General features: G+C 42.8%; 1 protein-coding gene across 4 annotated transcripts in view; it reads right to left on the minus strand.

Moving 5' to 3' along the window:
- PDCD4 (programmed cell death 4) overlaps positions 1-22,746 on the minus strand; it is a 32,855-nt gene that overhangs the window by 5,463 nt on the left and 4,646 nt on the right. The window contains exons 2-11 of one of the 4 annotated variants that reach the window (XM_075935482.2): positions 20,027-20,187; positions 19,635-19,741; positions 17,604-17,708; positions 11,226-11,525; positions 9,361-9,455; positions 7,780-7,893; positions 7,321-7,542; positions 5,547-5,644; positions 2,458-2,572; positions 960-1,067 (exon numbers count right to left, since the gene is read on the minus strand). In XM_075935482.2, coding sequence (XP_075791597.1) covers positions 960-1,067; positions 2,458-2,572; positions 5,547-5,644; positions 7,321-7,542; positions 7,780-7,893; positions 9,361-9,455; positions 11,226-11,525; positions 17,604-17,646 — 1,095 coding nt within the window. In that variant the 5' untranslated portion in view covers positions 17,647-17,708; positions 19,635-19,741; positions 20,027-20,187. Of the gene's footprint in view, positions 1-959; positions 1,068-2,457; positions 2,573-5,546; positions 5,645-7,320; positions 7,543-7,779; positions 7,894-9,360; positions 9,456-11,225; positions 11,526-17,603; positions 17,709-19,634; positions 19,747-19,959; positions 20,188-22,746 lie in introns of all 4 variants that reach the window. The other 3 variants (XM_075935480.2, XM_075935481.2, XM_075935484.2) reach the window with 3 other exon arrangements.

Raw genomic sequence — 22,746 nt, forward strand, 5'->3', positions numbered from 1 at the left:
CGTGTTTAACTAAAAGCCAGTACCAAGAGTACATCTTACAAAGAATGAAAGAGAATGCTGTGAACAGAGTAGTAAAATGCCCTATTGGAGAAATGTAAATTTAATCACATGCACATACAATACTTGTATCCTACAATATAACAACAAAGCATCTGGTGGAAAACAAGAAAGATGTTACTGTAGATAACTGCCCATCAGGCAAGAGGAAAGAGAGAACATAAGCTTTCTGGACAATGCCTAGAAGTACTCTAAGTCACATGACAATACTTAGGCATCAGTTAACAGCAGTGTGAATGGCTCTACTGTCTGATGTCATGAGAAATTAAAATTTACACTCGTTTGAAGGATGCAAACACCGAGACAAAAAAGCTTCTTGAGAATGAAGAAGAACATTTATAAAAGGGAAAATAATTAGGGTAGGCTCACTATCAGCAAAAATGTATTGACAGAAGGCAGCATTAGACTGTGAAATAGTTTCTTAAGGAGAAGGGACTTTCTTCAACTGCTCTTCTCTCAGGGTCATTAAAAGAAGATTAGACAAAATACTAGGAAGTATACTACACGGAACAACCCTCCCCCGGCAAAGGATTAACTGGATAGCCTAACAGAAGTGGTAAAGACTTATTAAAAGAGGCCTGATTGAAACCTGGTGCAATAAATGGCTCACAGAACTATCAAACAAGAAAATATAGGTTTAACTACAAAACTGAAGCTTGAGTTTCTTGCTGTTATTCCATAGCAGAAAACTGTGAAATGGCTCTCTTAGTATAAAATATACAAAGACTCATACAGTTTAAATGTATATCGTCCTGAAGACACCAACAGTTTATCTGAGCACAAGTAGAGATGAAGATTCCAGTTACGTTACTTGCATAACCATACAAATTAAACCTAGTGTCTGCTCTTACTTATTGTAACTTTTTTTTACTGTGGATAAATGAATACGATTTCTGTCTTACTTCATATACAAGTTCATGGTGAAAATGGGGCACTTCTAGTTCCTGAAGGCAACGTTCAGCTTCTGATACATCTCCAGAAAGTAAGTACTCCTTCAGCAACATGTCAATCTATAATATTTTTTTTAAACAAATGCAAGGTATAATTTCAAATCTTACAATTAATCTGATCAATTCACTATGCAGCCAAGGAACAAGCAAGTGACATACATTTTAAAACTACGTATCCCAAATTGCAACAGCTGTGTTTTAATGAACACATATCTTGAGAAGTTATATCTAACTATACAATGCTGAACCCTTATCCAGAATCCAGACACAAATTTAAAAAACATAGAGTGTTTAAACACATATATTTAACATGCTGCCCATAATTAGAAATAATGTTTGATAAAATGCCCATGGGCGACTCAAGCTTACTATGGCTCAGATCAAATTCATTTTCTTTTCTCCAAATCTCCTCACCCTCATTTTTTGGTGACTTATGATTGCAACAGCTGTGTTTTAATGAACACATATCTTGAGAAGTTATATCTAACTATACAATGCTGAACCCTTATCCAGAATCCAGACACAAATTTAAAAAACATAGAGTGTTTAAACACATATATTTAACATGCTGCCCATAATTAGAAATAATGTTTGATAAAATGCCCATGGGCGACTCAAGCTTACTATGGCTCAGATCAAATTCATTTTCTTTTCTCCAAATCTCCTCACCCTCATTTTTTGGTGACTTATGATTGCACTATCTTCCTACAACTAAACCAGGTTTGAAACCTCAAAATCACAGGCTCCTTCCTTTAGAATTTTCCATTAATATTCAGAATGTATCCCAAACTAATTGCTGTTGCTACTTCCCCATCCTAATTTGAGTGTCTGAAAAAGCTAACCTTCAACCATGAGGCCAAAAAGGAGACTAAATTAAATACAACCATCCCAACCTCAGGATTTCTCAGGATAGCATCTTCTATTAACCTATTTTTCAAAGATCAGAAGCTCTTAATTACAGCCCTCCTCCCCAAAAAACTAGATAAATTCATGGAGGATAGGTCCATTCATACTTATTAGCCAGGAAGGGTAGAAAGAGTGTCTCTAGCCTCTGTTTGTCAGAAGCTGGAAATGGGTGACAGGAGAGAGATCACTTGATGACTACCTGTTCTGTTCACTCTGGATCAGCTGGCATTGGCCACTGTTGGAGAACAGGATAACGGACTAGATGGATCTTTCGTCTGACCCAGTATGGCTGTAATGTTCTTACATATTATCTTTAGGGTATTTGCTGTACAAAACCGAGTATTAAACAAGCCTACAGATGTCCTTTTCAGTTAGTATTACCGGTCAACATTATTAATTCATAATAAAGGCACATTTCAAAAACAGCAAAACACTGTTTAAGTGTGGGGTTAATGCATCTGTCCTCCCTCCCAGTCAATCAGTATGAGGTCTGATACACACACGCTCTCCCCCTCACATGACAGATTTCATACATATTAGCTACCTCTTTAACAAGATTTTTTACAGGTTGCTGGCCACCGCCTGATCCCCATACATTGTCTATACGCTTTCCACCTTTTGTCATGCTCAACAGCACAGTAGCTCGGTCTAATGCAGCTCTATAAAACAAAATTTTTTTTAAATTATTTACACAAATTTACTCAGAGAAGGGAAGGGAAATGCCTTGTTTTCTATTGCAGAACTTGGTTCTGTGAGCTAGGCTATTTTTCTAATTTCTTCATCATTATCTACTATGCTTCCTTCATTTGACATAAGAGGACAGAACACCTATTTCCTTCTACTCAGCTAGTAACAGCTTCCCACGATAAATGACTAGGGAGATCCAATTCAAGAAATCTTACCCTTATTTCTAGGCAACCCAAAATCTACACATCACTACAGATTGCCATCCTTCTTAGATGAGATGCTCACACATCAGAGATAGTTCAGAAGACGCTGTCTGTTCAGGAAATATAGAGTCCACATCGGCAGCCTGGAACTAAGCTTTCTAAAGATCTCTTCCGCACCAACTCTCCCCCTTCAGCTATGTTCTGATTAGGGATGTAAAATCCTATTTAATTGGCTAACCAGTTAAACATACTGTTTAACTGATTAACCAATTAAGGGGGAGGGGCGCAAGAGGTAATGGGGAGCGCTCAAGCCCAGCTAGGGCAACCCCCTCTCTGCCACAGGGATGGAGTACCCCACTACCACCATCACTAGCAGGAAGCTGCTCCTTCCTCCCACCCCACTGATTAGCCTTAACCGGTAAGCCCTTACCAAAGGGAGTAACCATTCTCCTTTATACTTTGGAGAACAGTTACCTTCTTAGGGTTCAAAGAGTTCTGGGACTCCTGAGGTCTGAAGACAAAAGTGATGCTTCAGCAGAGGAACACCAAATACAGAATTTCCAAGGACACAGGGGAACTAGGGAAGCTTGCCACCTTACTGGAACTAGGTGTGAAAAATCCTAAATCCCAAAACAAGGGGGGAGAGTACACAGGCATTTGTTCAGGATGGTCACAGCCATATTATGGAAAACTGTACTCACTATCTAAAGTGACTAGGAGGTGAGAAGTAAACTCAGAAGTGGAGGGGGACCAAATTCCTTCTACCACAGTAAGAAGGGTCTGCATAATTGAAAGACTTTTTCACACTTGGGTGCCTAAAGTTAGGCAACCTAAACAGTAGCCTAGTTTTCAGAGGTACAAAGTACCAGCGGCATTAACTGATGTCAGTGATAGCTAGCTATGGATGCTCCTCACTTCTGAAAGGTCAACACTGTACACAAAAACCAAATGTAACCAAAAATCAGAGGGCATTTTTCAAACCTTATTTTCCTCCGCAACCTTTGCACATTAGGCTGCTCCTTCAAATAGTTTTGACTCTGAAATGGAGTTCTCATATCCACACAGGACAATAATGTTTGAGAAAGTGCTGCTCAGAGAGCATCAAACAAAGAAGAAGCAAAAAGGGTTTAACTGTTTATTTCACAGAATCCCTATGTTGCTTATCCTGACCTACCTACCGATTATATCAAGTCTTTATATCAAAGCCCATCCTAATAAATGCTGATGATGGAATAAAAAAACTCTCTTAAATATGAGTCAGTAAGCTCTTTTCAAGTGGCTGAAGAAGGTTTAACTACAAGAATTCACAGTTTGCAAAAATGCTAAACAAATTTAGTTTACTGCCTGAATTAAATTCAATTAAGTACTAAAGACTAAGTTAGGGATGTAGTCCACTAGTTGACTACCCGATAAACCTATGTTTAGTCGAGTTGACTACTCACATCCCCACACCCCTTGCTGCCTCTGTATCAGAGGTAGCAAGGAGTGAGAGCAGGAGCGGGTGCTGGTGGGAGCTGGCTTAAAGCCAGTTTCCCTCAGCACTGTCTCTTCGGTGCCAGCTTCGCTGCTATATCCATAAGAGGTGTGGGGGAGGGGGAAAAGGGTGGAACTTCTGCCACAAAGCAACCCCCCGGCTGCGGACAGGGGCTGCTTCATGGCAACAGCCCCTGTGTAAGGGGCCGTCCCAACTCTCCACTGGGACCCCCATGCACAGGGGCTGCTGCCGGCTGGGCAGGCAGACCGGCTCAGTCCTAGCTCGCATGTAGCCTGCCAAATTATATCTGCGCTATTCTATATTGTTTTAACAGATAGCTACCGTAAGTTAGCGCATATAACCTGCGGGTTATATATGTTTTTACAACCCTCCCTTACCTTTCCCACGGGGTATACTTGTCTGCGGGGTATACACATTTATTTTTACTCACATGGGTGCGAGTGCGGCTCCCCTCCCGTAGGCCGGCCAGCGTGCTTGCGCTCTCTGCTCCCCAGCCCGGAGGCTGGGCCTTGCTGCGGCTGCACGGGACCTGGGGATGAGTGAGGCTCCCCTCCCGCAGGCTCACGTTTGGTGGTGGGATGTTTGGCTAAGTCCCCCTCACCCCGGCACAGTTTAAAATACAAGTTAACACCAAGTCTCGTATACCACGCAGGCTATCCACATGCGCAGGGTATACAAGACATTTTTTACTCATTCAAGGAAAACCACGGGGTTATACTAGTGTGTGGGTTATACTCGTGCGTGGGTTATATGCACTAATTTACGGTAATTTCACTAGAGCTCCTTCCCAGGCTACACGTGTCAGTCTGGGACCAAACCCCACTGGGGCTCTGCCATTTAAAACACAGCAGGAGTTGAGGGGGGCAGGCTGCCAGGATCCTACTGCCTTTTAAATTGAAGAGCTGCAGCAGGGTTTGGTCCCACACCCGGTGCGATTCCGGACTGAGCCGGTCTGCCTTTCGACTAATTGAGTAGTTGATAAAAATTGTATCGTCTACTCGATTAGTTAAATATCCACTTCTTAACATCCCTAGACTGAGTTTGCCAGAAGTTTTAGTATGTCTTGATTTAAAAGATTGGGGTGGAATGCCTTTTTTGGGGGTTCCCTTAAAGGTTGTTGACTTGGTTTTTTTAGAAGAGCGTGGCCACACCTACTTTATTTTAAAATACCAAATTACTGGTTTGCTTTCTTAGGATTTTCAAAAGTAAACTACACATGCCAATTACAAAGAGCAACCAACCACTTACCGAGCATGGACACAATCCACGGTGCCTTTGTAGCCGTCTATGTAAGTATTACATAAAATCCCATCTCCAACACCTCTAGCAATAAATTGACCCACCAACTGCAACAAAAGAGGAACACTTTCAAGACACTGCATTCCCCATGATTTCTAAATAGACATTTTCACTTTCATAGTTATTCAGGTTCAGGGAGGTAATGCATCTTGGACAGTAGCTGGAGTTATTCAAGATGTGCATCCCTGTGAATGCTCCACTTCAGGTGCACATAGACACTATGCACCTTTGATCAGAGAGTTTTTGGTAGCAGCACCCATTTGACCTGGTCATCATTATTCATCCTCATGCCCCATATCAAAGCTATACGCAGGTGTACAGGCAAGCCCTCCTCATCCATGAAGTCCCCCAGGATAAAACTATGAAGCAGAGGGGAAGGAAGGCAGGTAGTGGAGTACACATAAGGACACACATATTGGAGGAGCTCCAGCTACTGCACTAAGTAGGTAACTTTTCTTTCTTTGAATATTGGCCTGTGGGAGCTCCACTTCAGATGACTCTGGAATGGTATCCCTTGAAAGAAGAGGGGGCTTTGGAGTTTGATCCAATTCTGAAAAAAGGACTGCCAGGACAACAGCAACAACCAACTAGAGCAGCGTTTCTTAAAGGTGTGTTCCGCGGAGAGAAAAGCATTCAAAATGGCTGCCCTTAAAGGGACAAGCCTCTTCTTTTTGCTCAACTTTTCCCTGGGGGCTTCCCTCCCCCCCCAAACAAAAAAAATCCTTGGTGTTCCCCATAAAAAAATATTGTTTGGTGTTCCTTGGTCTTAAAAAGTGTAAGAAACATTGAACTAGAGGCATATATCAGGATGCACTGATAACCAGGTTGCTGCTTAGCAAATTGCAGTGATTGGTACATTTAATACTGCCAGAATTGGAGGAGAAAGACACAGACCAGAATCCTGAGACAGCAGACTGGAAATGGTTGGAAGCTGAAAAAACAGACAAGTAAGGCACATCAAGTAAGTGTACCAAACCTGCTTCAGCCAAGTTGGTGCAACTAGAGTAACTCTGGCTTTCTCTTGATTGATTTTATTCAATATATTCAGAATCAATGGTGCTGGAAGATATGCATAGAAAAGGCCCTCCATTCAACAAATGAGAGAGACATCTCCCAAAGACTGATGACACACACCTCCTCTCAAACCAAATTTCTTGCACTTCGTTGGCAGCAGCTGCAAAGACGTCCACTTACAGAAGCCTAGAGGTCAGAATAATCTAGAGCTCAATGGCCCAGCTCAGGGGTGGGCGAGAAGATAGCAGTGGTTCGCCAGGGTTAGCCCCTGGCGAGTCGCTGCCACTATATTTACCTGCGCCTCTGCTGTGCAGGTGTTTGCAGCTCTCACTGACCGTGGATCGCCGTTCTCAGCCAATGGGACCAGGATACTGCTACTCATAGTTCCCAATTCACAGCCAACGAAAAAAACCCTCAGTTAAAAGTAAAGGTGCATATGCACACCGGAAGTGGGGTACATAGGAGCACTATTTGAAGAAGGGATAGATTTAAAAATAAATAAATAAAAAGGGAAACGTCTCAAATTAAAATACCAGCCTGAGAGTTGGGAAGGGGAGTGGTGAGACAGAAGGGAACTATCGCATACAAATGATAATGCCACTAAGCTCTTTAAAATACATTGCTCCTTATTTCATGAAGTAGTTTAACGGAACAATGCTAGCCATGGCAGATAAAGACAAAAATCTGGTGCAAAAGGCTTTAGGCATACTTGTGGCGCTCTGGGAGAATCCAACACCAATTCAGGTAGCTCTTCAAGTAGTCGATCAAATGATTTTTCCACATCACTTGTGCTCACTACTGTCCCGCAAAGGTCAGAGAGGAGCTTAGATGTCATTTCTCTGTGGCTAGCCTTCCCCTCTAAAGACAATGATACGGCCAGCACTGGCACACTGTATTTCATTTCACCAAGATTTAAATCCCTCAGCATCTCCTAAATAAGAGAAGAAGAAAATATATTAACATTTTAATAAAAATGTTAATTTAGTAAAACAGCTTAAAGATTTAATAAACAATTTTCAAATCATCGCAATAAGGGCAGAGGGAAGATTGTTTGGATGCCTTAATGGAATATCCATATCAGCACCGCTATAATCTCATTTTTAATTGGCTGTGATTTCCCATGTAAATATGATATTTAAAAAAAAAAAATACAAGCTGTCAGACATACCGCAACTTCATTAGTATCTCCATGTTCAAAGTATTCCTGCAAGATTGGTGTTAAAGTTTTCTCAAATGCTCTTTCATCCAAAGGTGGAACTACGGTTTCATAGACACAGTTCTCCTGTTTAAAAAAAAATCAGATACTGCATCTGAACAGCAGACACTCTCTCAGACGCTCTTTATTGCCAAGCTTAAATGCTTTCTAAATCATTAACTATTGGGTACAGGCAGCCAGGATTTCTAATCAGCAATAGATGCATTGTGCCTTTCCATATACTCATTACAAATTCATTAGTTTTAAGCAAAGACCAAAGTCAACATTTCCCAAAAATATAAAAACTTAATTTGCTAGTAAGTAACATTATAACTTCCAATACATTGTGTATGTGTGTGCGTGCGTGCGAGTGTGCGCGAGTGAGAGAGAAAGAGAGAGAAATGGTATTGAGTACAACATTATAACTTCCAATACTGTAAGCACCTAGGATTCTTCTGGCACGATACTATTAGAAATAGTGTGTGTGTATCATACATGGAAGGGAAGGTGACAAATTCTTATCTAGCTCTGCAGGATAACAAAAATGTGCAGCATAACTTCTAAGTTTAGACCAGACTTTGTGCATCTTCCCCGACAAGTTACCCTCCCCTCCCCGATAAAGCAGCAACCTATTTTTCTTCTTCCCAAGCAGCCTTAAGTTAAGTACTTCAAAAATAAATGAACATTTTTGGAAGTGGACCATACGTGAATTAACCTCTCTTTTGATCTCACCACAAAAGAGCACAACTGGCAGCCTCTAGTCCAGGGAAGCTCAAGAGCAGTAAAGTAACATTTGTATGTTTATGTCATACCGAGACAACAGTATAGCAGCATTTCTGTTGGAAATTTACACCTGCATTGTTCCTTCCAGTATTAAGTTGGCTCAAACTAATGATTTTATTCCCACGGCTCTTTAAAAATCATGCTAAAAAGAAAATTCTTATGCACAAACCACCCATTCTGATGAAAAAAAAACCCCCACTTATCCATTTATGTTGTCACATTCATTTTTTCCAATTAAGTGTTTCTGGTTTGCCATGTAATTTAATTATTCTTAACAATGTGCAATGACTCCAACAGCCTTTCTACCAGTTAATGCAGGCCTGTACACAGAGGGATCCTCCAAGTAAGCATGGTCCGTCTGACCAGGGGAAGGCTGGGGCTGATTCCTCCACTCCTGGGGCCAGCCCAGGCCTGGAGAAGGGTCAGGAAAAAAAAAAAAAAATCAATCCCAGCCTTCACCTGGCCAGCCGAAGCACACTTACTGGGGGGACTATGAGGGGTGCGTTTGCACCCTTGCAGTCCATATTTACAAAAAAAGCACCCCCCACAGAAATTCCTGCATACGGGCCTGACCTCAGAGCAGGTTCCTATAACCTCCTTACTAGTTAATGGGCCTGCTCATGTGCTTAAAAGTAAGCATGCATTTTTTTTAAGGGCCAGATGTTTAACATCTTTAGGATCCGGTCTTAATAAACATCACACCAATTACTATGAATAAAAAGGCCATTTCCATCTCAGACTCACACTGTATAAGGCAAAACACTTGCTTACCTGGTCATCATCGTAATTGGGATCTTTAATATCCACTTCCTCCACATCATACACTTGCCCAGGTGTACCCCAAACACCTTTGCCACCTGCACCACCTGACCAAACATGCAAAAATGAAAAAGGTATGGTAAATGCTAGGCGGAGCTCAAAATATCTCCATTCTATCATGTTTCATTTAGGCACATGTGTGAAAGCTTCAGATTTTCTGGCATATGCAGAAGTACTTGCATAATATCCTTTCCACTCTCAGCAATTTGGGCTTTGATCTATTGAGTCAGGAAAGCGTAAGCAACATGGGGCAGCTTTAAAAGTGTTGAAGGTTGAAATAATTGTGCTTTAAATTAAAGGGAGTATCCCTGACAGAAACTCCATCATAAGCCTCATGATCTGTAGATTGTACTGTACATGATATAAAAAAGCACCCTAAAGAAAAGTCAATTGTGCTTGGCATAATGAAAAATGCATGTGTGCGTGCATACCATAATCCACTACTGAAGACTGTGGCCATCCCCATAAAAAACCATTATAAAAAGTACTACTGAAATGGTGAAGAGACAGAAAATGTTGTTCAGGGAGAAAAGAATCCAAACAGAAAAACATGTCTTTAGACCAGTGGCTCCCAACCTTTTTTAAAACTGCAGATCAGCAAACCCGTTCATAAAACTTTTGGTGGACCAGTAACATTTGCATATTCATTTGGGTAATTAATTTTAAGAGGTCACGTGTTATTTTATATCACATCTGTATGCACACATGTCGTTGTAAGGGATCAGAGTTTGCAGATATCTACAGACGATACTGACTAAAACTGAAGATGTCAAAATAGTTCGTTTCGACTCTTCCAAACCTGAATCATTTTAACACGGCCAAACTTTTTGTTTTTAGGGTTGACTGGTTTGTTTGTTTCCAGGCAGAAACTATTAGCCGAATTCGCTCAAACATTTGTGACAGGTCTGGGCACCCCCGAGCAATGTATTTGGCAGGAAATTTACTGTTCACCAAAACTTCTCCCACAGTTCCACGTCGGGATCGGTCATCTCTGGGCCCGGCGGCTTCCCCTCACAGCCAACCCGGCACCACTTCCCACAGTCTCCGGGGAAGCTGCCGAAAGGGCTAGCGCGAGCCTATGCACTGTTTTCTCAGACACGCAAGCATTTCCGGGGGGGGAGGGGAAGGGTTGTACTTTGCCAGCCCCAAACAAGCTAGGCCTCAGCACCTTCTCCCACCTCCATCTCCTGGGCGCCCATCGGACACACTATCTGGGCAGGCCCCCCCCCCCATGGCTGCCACTCAGGCAGCACAAACTGCTCAGGCCGTGTTCCTGGCCCACTCCGCGCCATCAGCAACCCAAAGCTGGGGAGTGCGATAACACACATGAGCAAAGCTCCTCCCAACCGCTGCTCTGTTCCCTACTCCCTGCCAGCCAGTGCCCAGCCTCCCCTTCCTGCCCTGGGCAGCTCAGTGGCGGCTACCTCCTCCACTTCCCATGAACAGCAGCTCCCTGGAGGCCGCAGCACCTTCCTTCTGCGCCAGTGGGATCCCGGCCCCATGCTTGCCAGTTGGAAGAGGGGGAAGGAAGAGCAGGCAAGGAGCCGAATGTCACTGGGGTTCTGCTCTAGCCACAGCGCTGCCTTGGGTTATCTACAGCACCACCTGCAGCCTGGAGAAGCCAGCGCTGCTTGGGGTGGGACAGCCCCCGGGGCCCGGTGTTGTCTTGATCCCAGGAGTGGAACTGGCAGGGAAAACGTGTGTCTACATGCCATAGGCATGGCCTGGCAGCCAGTGGTCTGCAGACAGGCGGTTGGGAACTACCGGTTTAGACAAAAGCCCATAAGTAAAGACCTTTCATAGTAGACCACACCAACCTTTCTTGGGTAGTCCCCTTCCCTTTCCAGACCGGGATCGTCTGTCCAGAAATTTTCCCTTTGGGCTAGTTGGTGCAGTGACTCCACTTTTCAGTGCCTCTCCATTATCACTAACAGAGTCTCCTCTCCCAGAATCTCGAGAAGAATTTTTCCTTAACCGTCTCTTTGCTCTAGCATTAATTTTAGCTTCAATAACTGAAGATGCAGGTATCCAATTTCCATTGATTTCAGTCTTTACTTCCTCATTTCCACCATTTTCTTCATCACCAGAAAATGGAGTATCACTTAGATGATCAAATTCTCAAAAGAGAAAAAGACAGAGAAAAAAAAATCTAGTTACTGCTTTAAGCAGTTATTATAAAAGCCATACCAAATATCCACTATGGTTTTTTTAAAAAACTACATTTAAAATGGAAGCCTGCAAATATAAAGATATTAGATGTAAGGTTGCTGAACCAAAGTACCTGACTGCATTCCAACTATTTAAGACCTATTTGTTGCTTTTCCATTGCCTGTGCAGTGGCGTAATAGGAAATAAAGTTTCCCCTTGTTTCTCTGCAAAGGCTACATGTTAAAGACCATGTATGGGTAGGTAGGTGAAGAGCAATTGAATGAAAATTTACAAATAAACAAACCAAATAAGGTGGCTCTGTAAACAAGCATGGAGTTACTTTGATTTGCAATGTCTCTTGAATTATTAAAACATATCCATTGTAATTTAGTAAAATTCATAGCGCACCACTAGTTGGAATAGAAAGAAGAGATAATAAATTGCAAGAGTATGCACTCAGATTCACAGCTTGCCACCAATGAAGAACTGACTTACAAGCTGGTGGTAACATGGTGATGCTGTGCCTTCATTTTTATGGAAATATGTTTTTGAATATGAATATGCATCAGTCAAATATGCTTTATGTAAAATGTGGCATATATCCGGTCACTGAAAAGCTTGTAATCCACTGAACGTGTATATTCTTTTTGTGTGCATGTATCATTACTGTATGTGAAATACCAAGTGTAAACCTGTTTATTAATCTAGTTCTTCTAGTGAAAGCCATTAGTGGTACTTAAGGAACTTACCAGCCTGGTGATCAAGACAATGATCTGTAAACTGCCTTGTTTTTCCTGTAAGCCTAAAGTATAGTTGGTTCTACAGACATGTGACCATGCCACCTGATGCTGGAATCCATCTTGAATTTTGAACTTTTCTACAGTGGTGGGAGGAATTGAACAAAGATTCCCCTCCCTGGGGAAATTCCATTTAAAAATGGAAAGCAAACGATTGCTTTCAGCTAGCTTCACAGATGGCTCCCCATCCCAAGATTATACATGAAAAGACCTCAAAATAAAAATAATTCTAAGGACAGGGGTGGAGAGAATCTGCTAGACCCAGGTCAGAAAAAAAGATCAACTCCGGTCTGTGACAAACTATACCTGAAATTAGAACTAAGATGATAAATTATGATTTGTAACAACTTCTTAGTGTATTAGGCTTAGTTGGTGTGTTTTGTTTTATTTTAGATTAGTACATTACTTTGATCTGTCTGTTATTACTTGCAACCAGTGTCCCTTGTAAGCTGTGCTCAGGAGAGATTCAAATGCTGCTCAGCTGACTAGCAAAGCACCCACAACTAGGTTTTCTGTTTCTACTGGTGGTGCACATTCGCACATACCTCTGCACACAAACATTTATTCTGCACATGGATGGAAAAATCCACATGTGGATGGAAAAGATTACTGCTTGCAACCACTTAAATCCTACTTTCTATGCTTAATAAAATCACTTTTGTTTCTTATTGAATCCAGTGTAAATAATTGTTACCTGGGAGGTGGGGGGAGGACAACAGCAGTGATAAAGGAAGCAAACTTCATTAGCTTTCTCTGTGTAAAACTTTTATACAGATTAAGATGGATTTATCTGGGGGTTTTGATCCCGCTGGGGCTGTGTGCTAAGGTGCTGTGTTAAGTCCTTGTGCCTGAGCCTTCCCAGAACTGAGTTGTTCTCAGTATCTGTATTACTCTCCTGAGGGCTGTAACCCCAACTCTGTGCCTTGCTGTGGGAGACTATAACCTCTGGCTCAGCATGACAGGGTGGTGGGTGCCCCAGAGGGCAGCTAGACGGGCTCAGTGTTCTGATCAGTCCATCAACTGACAGTTTTAAGGGGATCTCTATGACCTAACCTGTCACTAGCAACTTTTTTTTTTTTAATTGGAATCCTTACCTAGATGTGATGCCATCAAATAGAAAATGTTTTGCTATACTTTATTGGCCTCGTTCTCCAAACACTCTCAGACACAATGGTTACACCTATGTATAGTCTCATTGCAATAAAAGGAACTACTCTTGAGTAAGAGCCACACCCAATAAGGCTTGTACACTCAGACTTTAGTTTTTAAAATAGAATTCCAAGTACGTGTATATGAGCTCTTAATTCATGGTTAACATTCCTCTGCCCACTCATCTCTCATTTAAGAAACAAAACAGAACTGTCAGTGCAATATGCATTATAACAACTAACATTAGCAGAACACTGTACCAGAATGAAAGTTATCTCCTAAATCAGCAGTCAGAATTCCCCTAAATAGAGGAATTTTAAATACTGATCAGAAGCTGATGAAGCAATGATTTAGGACCACAAACTATGTACTTTGTTTTTCCTTTTAAAGAAAAGTTTGTGCTAGAAAAATATATTCTAAAATATATCAGAGAAGTATGATAACAAGCCTCCCTTGCCCCAAAGCAAAAACCCTTTACTTAAGCAGATAACATGTTATCCCTTTCTCCTCCTAGGCAACTCACTCACCAAATGTCAACTGATCAGTAGGGATGTAAATGAGTAGTTGAGTATACAATTCACCGATAAACCTGGGCTTATCAGTTAATCTCAACTACTCGCATTTCTGCCCTGCCTTGCTGCCTCTGTATCAGGGAGGATCCCAATATTTGGGAGGCATCAGAAAGACTTACAAGAAACGGGCATATTAAACATAATTCATATTATCCGGATCTACAAATTCTGAAATCAACTATAATATATATGATTCACTATAACCATTTAGTAACTCTATTTTATATTACTAAATCTTCAGTTAGGTTACTAAGGATGACTGCAGCATGGTATTTAGAGAGATCCTGAAAGTACATGTTGACCTGTGGTGTTTGCTTGCTTCTTTAGAGTTGGAAGATTCTAACATATGCAATTTCTCTTTTTAAAGGTCATTTATCACAAAAGTTTGGTGTGTCTGGATGGTGCATGAGGAGCTAGCGTGTCTGTAGAGGATGGTCTGTGGCTACATAACTAATACAGTATTTTGAAACCATACAATTGTTACTTGCTTGTTGACAGAATAGGCCACCTGTCTGGGGTACATGCCCTGTATTTTGGCAATATAATCCGAGATTGGCACTCTTAGTGGTGTCCCATACCAGGAAGCATGGTAAGCACGAAGCCAGAGTCAACCCTAGTCATGCAACTCTAGTTTCAGTCTCTAGATCAGTAATGTGGACTCCTATACCTCAAAGGGCCAGCACACCATTACAATGCTAAAATATTACATACTTAATAGGGATATTAAAAAACAAGTAATTTGGTAAGCATGTAACCTCTGAAAATTTCAGTGGTTACACAGTTACACGCAACCACAGAGTGGTACAGGAGCCAGCTCCCCAGGAGCTGGTGCATACCAGGAACTGGCTTTTAAGCAAACTCCCACTGCACACCAGCTATAGCCCCATGCTGCTGCCTCTGTATCTATATATATAAAGAAGGGGTCTAAATCTGAAGGGGTCTAAATCTGCTGTTACCACTCAAAGATCCTGGAGTGATTATATATAGTTCACTGAAAACAACTAATTAGTGGCAGTCAAAAGCTAACAATTTTAGGAACCACTAGGAAAGGGAAAGATAAGAAGACATAAATATAATTGTCACAATATAAATCCATGGCATGCCCACACTTTGAATATTGTGTGCAGTTCTGGTAGTCCCATCTCAAATAAAGATATATTAGAAACGGAAGAGGTACAGAGAAAGGCAACAAAGTTATAAGGGCATGGAACTGCTTCTGGGAGAATTCTGTGCCACTGCACACGCAGAATTCATGTCTCCTGCAGATCCCCTTACTGAAATACATTGGCACAGTCACTTCAATTACACCTTTCATCCACCAGGGGACGCTGTGGCATTAGAAGAGAATAGCCAGCTCATAAGCCAGAGCAGCCACCCAAAGGGGAGGATGACATGGGAGTGGCAGGGGTGGGGAGAACAGACTGGGGAGAGGGCAAAGGAGCTACTGGGGGGAAGTACTGGGCCACACGGGGAACAGAAGCACATGTGCTTTGACAAAATGGGAGGGGTTATGCTTCAGCCAGTGTCATCATGTGGAAGACTCACTAACTCCCTAACAATCCTCCCGCCAATAACCTGTTCCATACTTCTCACTCCCACCCACTCAGCACCCCTGTAGATTCACTCCCAGTCTCCCTCCCAGCAATTACTTCCCTGTCCCCCAGCTACTCCATTACCTGTGACTCCCCCAAGCCTTTACATTGCTTCTGAGGACTGCAGGAAATATTTCCGTATCGTATAGGTTGAACATCTCTAGTCAGCATCCTCGGGACCTGACCAGTTCTGAACCAGAGAATTTTCTGGACCATGGGAAGTCATATTGTCTAGCAGCATTGCCAATACTTCCACGGCTTACTGGGCTGATAGAGTACATTTAGGGGTAGATTACAGCTAAATAACAGCACAGAACACTGACAGCTAGGACTGGTGGCTGTAAACCAACTCTATGGGACCATGGGGACCTTGGCCTACACCCATGAAAAAAGTGGATATTCAGCAAACTAAAATCATTCTGGACAACAGATCTTTCCGGACCAAAGTGTTCTGGACTAAAGAGGTTTAACCTGTAGTTAAAATGAATTATTACTCAAAGTTCTGTATTAATATACAGTATTGAGCAAAAAAGTCTGTCAAAAATATTTCGTGCATCTTTTTTATCTGTACAGTTACAGACATATTTATTGACAGAGGTGTTTTTAAAAAGTTTCAAGTTTTTTTGGAAATTTATCACAATTATATTGTATTAGTTTGACAAAATATGCAGAATTTTAAAATACTGTTTGCAGCATTTTTAATTTTAGGGGGAAAACTCCCTCATGAGTAATATGAGGAGAAATTAAAAAGACTGGGACTATTCAGTTTGGAAAAGAGATGCTAGAAAGGGAATATGACAAAGGATTATAAAATCATGAATGGTGGGGTAAAAAGTGATTAAAGGAGTGTTATTTACCCCTTCACAAAACACAAGAACCCGAGCTCACCCAAAAAAAATGTAAAGAAGATTTTAAAAAGGAAGTACTTCTTCATTCCCGACACTGTCAACCTGTGGAACTCATTTCCAGGTGAAGATGTGAAGGCCAAAAGTATAACTAGATTCACAAAAGAATTAGATAAGTTAACAGATGACAGAGCTACCAACAGATTTATCCCAAAATGGTCAGGGATTCAAACTCATGTCGGGGTATCCCCAAACCTCCTATGAAAAGCCAAGAGTGCACAACAGGGGATGGAATGGCTTACTCAACAACTGCCATGTTCTATTAACTCCCTTTGCAGCATCTGGCGCTGGCCAGTGTCAGAAGATAGAATACTGGGCTAGATGAATAGAAAGATTATAACTATCAAACACATAAATCAATATAATTTGTTAAAGATGGGTCACGGGGCTTTTACTATACTGAAATTCTTGGGGGGGGGAGGGGTCAACATGCATATGAAAAAGGGAGGCTCCAGAGCATATAATGTACTTGGATTTCCAGGAGGTTTTGACAAGTTCCCTCACCAAAGGCTCTTAAACAAAATAGGTCTGACCCAGTAGGGCTGTTATAAATGATCTGACCCAGAATGGCCATTCTTATGTTTTTATTATTCATTTCCTCAGTTTTTAATCCTAGAGACAGTTAAATGGAAGCAAAACTCTCTGCTCCTAAGGAGTTTATTTACTCTTAACTTGAAGGCATTCCTGTGTTTGTGACATCATAACTAGTTGCTGTGATGGTAATTACAAACAGACTATTCTGACTTCAAAATCACTATCATTTAGTATTCTAATCAAGGAACCACTTGGGATGTGGGAAACAAAAACAGACAAAAAGAAAAACTCCTAAGGAACTTCCAACTTTTAATTTGCTGCCTGATGTATTTCTTTAGATATTTAGAACTGTTTCTACATAGATTAAAGATCTTCATGACAAACTTGAAGAAAATAAAATAAATACATTAAATAGCCACCACAATGTAATTTACAAATTAAAGAAATTTCAGTGTGAACTAAACTATAGTTTAAACACAAAAATAAGACATAATATACCTGTTGGATTAACATTATACATCTGTTCATTTTCTACTTCCATAGTTGTTTAACTGCACTTCAAGTGAACTAACTGAAATCTTTCTTAATGCTTTCCTCTCAGACCTAAAAAGAAAAACAACCACAGTAAATGTAGTTACATTGAGTACAGAAATAGGTTTGATTTTTCCAGTGGATTTTTCAGAGGGGTAGCCGTGTTAATCTGTAACTGTAAAAACAAAAAGTAGTCTTGCAAAACCTTAGAAATTAACAAAAAACACAGATGGTGTAATGAGCTTTCGTGGGCACAACCCACTTCTTCAAATGAACGGAGTTAGTCTAAACGAGTTAGTGTATTAAGAGTATTTCACCAAGTCAACATTCATTTTCATTACGATTCAAACATTAGGAGTAACTGGTATTTTTTTAAGTAGCATTAACGTTCTCGTACTTGTGAAAATGTTTGTGGGATGGTGAAAATTTAACAGAAAGCATCACTTATGAACAGGATAGATAACAGTGCAGAACTCTGACACCAAGTTTTACCAGTATGCTTTGGTTTAAAAAAAAAGTATACTGGTCTATGTAAAGGTTATACTGGTAAAAGGTCTAGTGAAGGCACAGTTACACCAATGTAAAGGTGACTGATACTAGTACAGGTACAGGCAGTCCCCGAGTTACGCGGATCCGACTTATGTCGGATCCACAGTTACGAACGGGGCCGTCTCCCTGGTCTCCAGCAGACCAGGGAGAGGAAGCAAAGCGGCGGAGCACGCGGGCAGCAGACAGCCCAGACGCGTCTGGGCTGTCCGCTGCCCACGTGCTCCGCCGCTTTGCTCCCCGTCTCCCTGGTCTGCAGACCAGGGAGACGGGGAGCAAAGCAGAGCAAAGCCGCGGAGCCCGAGGGCAGCAGGACAGCCATGGCGCGTCTGGGCTATCCCGCTGCCCCCGTGCTCCGCGGCTTTGCTCCGGACGCCTGTGGTACAGCAGCTGGGGCGCTGCCGGTTGGTCCCATAGCGCCACTCTGGGCACTACTGGACCAACCCGGCAGCACCCCAGCTGCTCTGCCCCAGGCATCCTGATTCAGCCACTGCTGGTCAGTTTCAGCAGCGGCTGAATCAGGACGCCTGGGGCAGAGCAGCTTGGGTGCTGCTGGGTTGGTCCAGTAGCACCAAGGAGCAGCAGTGCTACTGGACCAACCCAGCAGCACCCCAGCTGCTCTGCCCCAGGCGTCCCCAAGTCAGCCGCTGCTGAAACTGACCAGTGGCTGACTACAGGAAGCCCCTGTCCTGGGCTTCCTGGAATCAGCCGCTGATCAGTTTCAGCAGCAGCTGACTTGGGGATGCCTGGGGTTCTTAAGTTGAATCTGTATGTAAGTCAGAACTGGCGTCCAGATTCAGCCGCTGTTGAAACTTATCAGTTTCAGCAGCGGCTGAATCTGGACGCCAGTTCCGACTTACATACAGATTCAACTTAAGAACAAACCTACAGTCCCTATCTTGTACGTAACCCGGGGACTGCCTGTATTCTCCTTCCCATATAGGGCTATAAATGTGGGATTTAAAGCATCTTTATGACTCCATACATGCATCTTCATTAGGAGAGTTGTACTGCTTCAACTCTACCACTAGAATTAAAGAATTATAACTTTTGAGTCCAGCAAGTCCTCACCATACACGGTAATTTGTTGCTTCCCCTACACCTCAACACTGATCTACAGATCATATAAAAGTGATTCTACACAACCTCAGAAGCTCTTATCTGTATATTTTCTCACGAGTACTTTGATCTCATCTCTTTGAGTGTATCCCCTCAGCTGGCGACCAAGGTAAACAAGTTATCTCTTTCTAGAAAGACTGCTGTTATTTTTTTCTCCTCCCTTCTCATTCAGCTCTATAAACAGCTGAATATTGAGACTTTAAAAGAGATGGCATTATCCATCTCCCCTTTTTTTAGAAAGATTTCAGCCAGTAAAACTACTACATGCAAGTGAATCAGGTGGGCAGTACACAAAGACATACAGTCTGTATCATTCATCACACAAAATTTTACCTGCAAAGTTTTCACAAATCACTTTGTAGTCTTGTGGATGTTTTTTTAAAGTTTGTTTCTCCCATGAGATTTCAATGGCTCTTCTCCTCTCTCCTTTCCATTTGTTGCTGCCCTGCAAACACTTAATCGTTGAATGGCAAGTCTGTGACATGAGGAGACATCTACCCTCCCCACTTTTCTCCTACAGTTCACTTGCCTGGTACAGACTTATTGACTACAATGATGAATAATCAGTGGTTTAAAGTGCAAAACTTGCCTTTTTTACAATGATTTCTGCATATAATTCAATTTCTCATATCAAACCCAAATTTGGCAAACAATTAACCTTGAGTAAGGCAGTGTCCTCTTCCCCACGCTATCCAACACTTCATGTATATGTCTTTCAGCATTACCTCAATCATTCACTTGTCAAGTGTTCTGAAGCACTCTTACTATGCTAAGAGTGTTCTCTTGTACAGCTCACTCAGGAAGGGAAAATCAAGACTGTCTGACTAGCTTAAGAGGTTAATTTTCTTCTTCTTGATAGAATGTTCCATTACAGATGTGCTTCTCCCTTAAAAGGAAAGGAAAATAGAATGATTATATAGTAATAAAAGAGACTACAAAGAAAACACAAGAGTGAGGAAAAGTAATTTTAACATTTACTATACAAAAATAGCAAATACCAGTGAGGAGAAACGTTTCTCCATACAGCACCTCCCACAAATCTACATTTAGGAAATCTGAAAGGACACCTGTCTGTAACTTTCCTTGGAGAGTCATGATCCTAAGGTTCAGAACACCATCTCCGACTACAAACACTGATAACATGTGTGCCCACTAGGGTTACCAGGCTGTCTTTAAAAAAATACCAGACACACTTCATGGGGAAGGGACGGTGGAGGAGGGAGAGGAAGGGGGGAGGCTGGGAAGCAGAGCTGGTGGGGAGGGGGGGGAGAAGGGTCGGGGGCTGGCCGGAGGAGATGGGGGGGGGCCAACAGGAAGCAGAGCTGGTCGGTGGGGGAAGGAGGTTGGGCGGAGTGGGGCTGGCCGAGAGAGCTCAGGAGGAGGAGGGGAGAACTGGCCGCTGGAAGCAGTGATGGCGGGGGGTGCAGCGGGGCTGGCCAGGGAAGATCAGGAGGAGGAACCGGCCGGCAGGAGGTAGAGCTGGCAGTGGGGGCAGGGGTTGGATACAGCAGGCCTGGCCAGGGGAGATCGGGAGAGGAGGGGAGAACTGCCACCGGAAGCAGGGCTGGCAGCAGGTGCAGAGGGGAAGATCGGGAGGAGAAGTGGGGGAGAACCAACCGGCCGGCCGGGGTGCGGGGGGGCGCGAAGAGCATATCAGCCAGCAGGGAGCAGGACTGACCCGGGCAGTACAGATCCCAGGGCGCTCCTGCCCCCCACACGGTCGAGGCGAAGCGCAAGTCAGTCGGGCTGCAGCTCCACCACATGCTTGACCAGCGCGCAGGAGCACGGACCGGGCTGCCCCTCCTCCTCACACGCAACCAGGGCTCCCAGTATTGATCGCACCCCGCCTCCTAGCCACTCCCCTCACCAAGCTTCCAGGCGCTTAGTCAGAAAATACCGGACATTGCACTGCCCTCGTTTTGCAAAAAAATAAGCAAATGAGGCAAAGCGTGGAACATCGCCACGCCTCATTTGTGTTCTACGCCAGTCCTTCCTGGTTGGAACAGGAAGATGGCTCTGAGCTGCTGTTTCTTCCCTCCCCCGCTGGGTAGAGCTATGTCACCATGAGTGCCAGGAAACTCTGTCCCCATGGTGCTCTTGCCTTGGAGGCTCTACCCCTACAGTTCCCATTGGCCATGATTTCTGGCCAGTGGGAGCTGCAGGGGGGCAGTGCCTGTGGGGCAACATCTAAACTGCATGCTTATTTCAAAATAAGCTTTTCCCAGATTAGTTATTCCAAAATAGCTTATTTCGAAATAGCACGTCTACACTGCTGGGAAGCCTCAAAATTAGTCTGAGGCAGGCTTCCCTAATGTAGACATGCTATCTCGACTTAGAGCCTCAGGAGGCACTTGGGAGGAATAACTTAGAATGGCCTTAGAGAGGGGCTATTTCGGAACAGCAGTAGTGGAGCATCTACACAAGCCTTATTTCAAAATAGGTATTTCAGAATAGGCATTATTCCTCGTAGAATGAGATTTACAGATTCTGGAATAAGCTGCCCATTATTTTGAAATTATTTCAAAATAACGGAATGGCTGTGAAGACACTCACATTGTTATTTCAAAATAACGCTAGTTATCTCGAAATAACAGTGCATTGTAGATGCACCCTGGGTGAGAGCAAGGTAGTATGTGCTGCACAGAGCCACTTGTTCACTACCACCAAGCAGGAGATACCCCAGGTGACCACACCCCACCGCAACCCCCGGCCCCACCCTGAGCCCCCTCCTGTATCCTAAGACCCTAACTCCATCCAAGACCCCACAGTCCATGAGCCCCTCCTGAATCCTAACTGCTGCCCAAACCCCAAAGCCCTTCTCAACTTCCTGCCTTGAATCCACTCCCATTCTCCAAGCCCTTTGGCCCCAGCCTGGATTCTCTCCCTCCTCCCCCGGTCATCTCATTTTTATCCCTACCACAGAGTTTACACCTCCAACCACAGACTTTATTCCCCCATGAGCCTCCTTCCATGCTCCAAACCCCTTATCCCCACCCCACCACTGATCATCCATGTGTGGAATGAATTTTGTTATATGCATCAATATGGAGGTGATGTGTTGCATATCATCTCTACATTGGTGCACATAAAATTCATTCCACAATGGACATAAAGAATTAGAGGGAACACTGTCCTCACCCAGCTCTTAAAACTATGGGATGCAAGTTATTTGGATCTTCTGATTTCCAAATGTCTAACTTTAGTAGCTTTTGTCCAGAGATACTAGTGGAATAGGAAGCATTATCACCACATGATGAGACTGCATTTTCTGTTTTCTCCCCAAATACAGAACACCAATATTAATTAAATATGTCTGCCATTATTATAGCACTTCCACGTATTAATGGACAATTATCAGGATTATTTTTGTTCCTCATATAATCAAAATACACTGTAATATAAATTATTGCACTTAACACTGCTTGCCATAGATTTTTGTGTGTCC

This window comes from Pelodiscus sinensis, chromosome 8 (assembly GCF_052426305.1).
Source record: "Pelodiscus sinensis isolate ZL-2025 chromosome 8, ASM5242630v1, whole genome shotgun sequence".
In the NCBI taxonomy this organism is placed as follows: Eukaryota; Metazoa; Chordata; order Testudines; family Trionychidae; genus Pelodiscus; species Pelodiscus sinensis.